Below are 3,125 nucleotides of genomic sequence, written 5' to 3' on the forward strand. Positions count from 1 at the left end.
CTTTTGAAATATGTTAGCACACAGAATGTTTTTTGGAGGGTAGTGGTTTGCTTTTAAAACCAGCCTTCATTCACCCACATACACACACAAAAAAAACCGGGGGGGGGGGGAAGAAGATATAACAACTATACCTTTTTGAAGTTGTTACAACAAGCAAACCGAAAGGACCTTCTTGGGGGGGAGGGGAGAGAGGGAGGAGGGAGGGAGGTGTCGGTGATGGGCCATAATAATCATATACATTGTATATTGACAAAATAAAAATTTAATGGGATAAAATAAATAAATAAATAAATAAATAAATAAAATAAAAATAAAAAAATAAAACCAGCCTTCAGTAGAGAGTTTGCTCATACTGTATCCTCTTTGGATCATATAGATTTATCCCAGATGGGCCATACTGTAACCTTTACTCTTGACTAGTTTTTTTGTCTAATTCACTGCTTATACCTAGTTACTTGTAAATTTGTTTTCTTAGATATATAGCTATAGGACTTCATATTTATTTGTTTTAAATTTTACCTGGTGTGTTAATCCTTTTGAATCTTGACCCTGTTAGTTCACTATCATTTTTAGTTTGGGGTATTGTAAAAAATTGATGGTCATATCCTTCGTTTTTATATATGTCCAGGTTTGGCAAAAAAGTTAAATAGGCAGAATCATTTCTAGATACTGTGTACAAAGCTAAAGCTCACACCTGTGTACTGTAAATACTCTAGTATTCCCTGTGACCAGAAACTTCCCTGTGATTCAGTAACACTGGCATATTTTTTAAAAAAAGATTTGCTTTCTAAATCTTCTGTAAAACCTAGAACACTCTTTTCTTAGCTTTTCCTAAGGTTAGTTTGCTTCTCACTCTTTAGATTCAGTTTAAATGTATCCTCTTTAGAAAGGTCTCTGACCACCTTATCCTAAGTATCCCCCTATAGTAATAGGGAACATTACTATTTTATTATATTCCCTAACTTTGTTCGTAGACATGATTCTAGTTTATTACTTGTTTTCCCTCTTCTAAAATATAAGCTCCATGAAGTCCGAGTCTGTGTATGTGTCACTTACCACTATATCCCTAGCACCTAGCATAGTGTGCTTGCACAAAAGGGTATTAGGGAAGTACTTAGTGAAGGAATGACTTTACTGCTGTCAGTGTTTTGTTGTATTTTGGCTTTATGTATAGTTTGTTTAACAATAGCAAAAGGAGTATTTGCTGGTTTTTTTTTTTTTTTTTTTAACAACCCTCCAGAGATTTTTGAGAAATTGTGGGGATGGAGTCACATACTTCCATTTGGAAAAGATCTGCTTTGCTTCTGTCACCACTTAGTCACATCTGTAATTATCTGTAATTAATTATCTTTTCATTTTGCTCATTTTTCCCCCTTCAGTTTTTCTCCCAAAAGGGTTTTATGAAAGATTTTATCAGTTGCCTATATACATGTAAAAAGGGCTAGATTTTTAGAGATTTTGTTCAGATATGAGGAAAACCTCTGGTTTTGGTGAATAATACCTAGTTGAGAATTCCAAATAGAAAGATCCTTAGGTTAGTAAGCATATTTATTTCCCTGATATATGCTCATCATAGGTGGGGTTAAATATTTGTTCTTTTGTGGGGGGGAGGCAGGGATGGCTGACCAGTATGGGGATCCAAACTCTTGACCTTTGTGTTATAATATTGAGCTCTAACCAACTGAGCTAACCAACCAGCCCAAATATTTGTTTTTTGTGAACCTGTAGTGGGTCTTATTAATAAGTTATCTTTTTACTAGTTCACCTGGTGTCTTGTCCGGGATCTATATCAAGGTGTTCAGTCTGTTTTTTGGGGACTCCCATCTTTATTTGAAAAACAGAATGCTCTTCAAAGAATATTGACCATAATTCAACAAGTTGATTCATACATTCTTTTAGTCTGGTTTTAAATTAATATTGATGATCTTTTCTGTGTTCTGTAGCTAGGCAAAATATGAGGGTATTTCAAAAAGTTCATGGAGAAATAGAATTAAAAGATAATATAAATCTTTTCATGAACTTTTTACAGACCCCTTGTATGTTGTGCTTTAGAAGCTAGAAGCTTTATTCAGATTCTGAAAGGCTTTTCCTTGTACGTTTGTTCTTAAGTACAAAAGTGATCACTGTTCCCATCTGTTGTTAGACAGAATTTTTGCTGTTTGTTTCTGAAACCAAGTTTTATACTTTTCTATGAAATTTTGTAATTTGAAAGTTTATAAGTAAATATCTATATGACTTAATATGTACTTTGAAGAGAATTGTGGTTGCTAATGAATTTTTGAAAAATGTATTTTGTTTCAGTATTAATCTGTCTTTCCCCCCGCAGAGAATGGATCTTGGAGAATGCCTGAAAGTCCATGACCTGGCTTTAAGAGCAGATTATGAAATTGCATCTAAAGAACAAGACTTTTTCTTTGAACTTGATGTATGTGATTTTGCTTTGATGGGCTATATTATGTTTAACAGTAAGACATTTTGAATATGAATTAATCTCTTAATAGATTACTCTTAGCAGACTATCTTTGTGATTATATGAAGGGTAGTACTTAAGTAAGATTGTGTACTGTCTTGACAACACTTTTTAAAATATGAGACTGGGTGCTTTAAGAAAATGTGTTTTGTTGGGCCGGCCCGGTGGCGCACTGCTACAGTGCGCCGCTTGGGAACGTGACGGTGCTCCTGCCGAGGGTTCGGATCCCACATACAGACCGGCCGCTCACTGGCTGAGCGAGGTGCGGGCGCAACACCGAGGGTCGCGATCCCGTTGCTGGTCCCGGTCTGGTATGGGCGCGACACTGAGGGTTGCGATCCGTTGCCGGACACGAAAAAAGACAAAAAGGAAAAAAAAAAGAAAATGTGTTTTGCAAATTAAGTTTATTCTTCCTGATAAAGTAGTAATGATTAAGGAAATATTAATTTAAGCAACTAATTTCTAGTGTATAGAAGGGAGAACCTTTCTTTAGTAATCTGAATTTTTGCATCCACATTCATTTTTTTTTTAAAAGATGACCGGTAAGGGCCGGCCCGGTGGTGCACTGCTACAGTGTGCCGCTTGGGAAGTGTAGCGGCGCTCCCGCCGAGGGTTCGGATCCCACATACAGACCGGCCGCTCACTGGCTGAGCGA

At 36.4% G+C, this 3,125-nt stretch overlaps 1 protein-coding gene across 2 annotated transcripts in view; it reads left to right on the forward strand.

Annotated features, from left to right (window-relative positions):
* LOC103605849 (putative RNA-binding protein Luc7-like 2) overlaps window positions 1–3,125 on the forward strand; it is a 64,040-nt gene that overhangs the window by 35,200 nt on the left and 25,715 nt on the right. For both annotated transcript variants that reach the window (XM_008590461.1, XM_008590462.1), the window contains exon 3: window positions 2,327–2,425. In XM_008590461.1, coding sequence (XP_008588683.1) covers window positions 2,327–2,425 — 99 coding nt within the window. The remainder of the gene's footprint in view (window positions 1–2,326; window positions 2,426–3,125) is intronic.

Source organism: Galeopterus variegatus, unplaced genomic scaffold (genome assembly GCF_000696425.1).
Source record: "Galeopterus variegatus unplaced genomic scaffold, G_variegatus-3.0.2 Scaffold6120, whole genome shotgun sequence".
In the NCBI taxonomy this organism is placed as follows: Eukaryota; Metazoa; Chordata; class Mammalia; order Dermoptera; family Cynocephalidae; genus Galeopterus; species Galeopterus variegatus.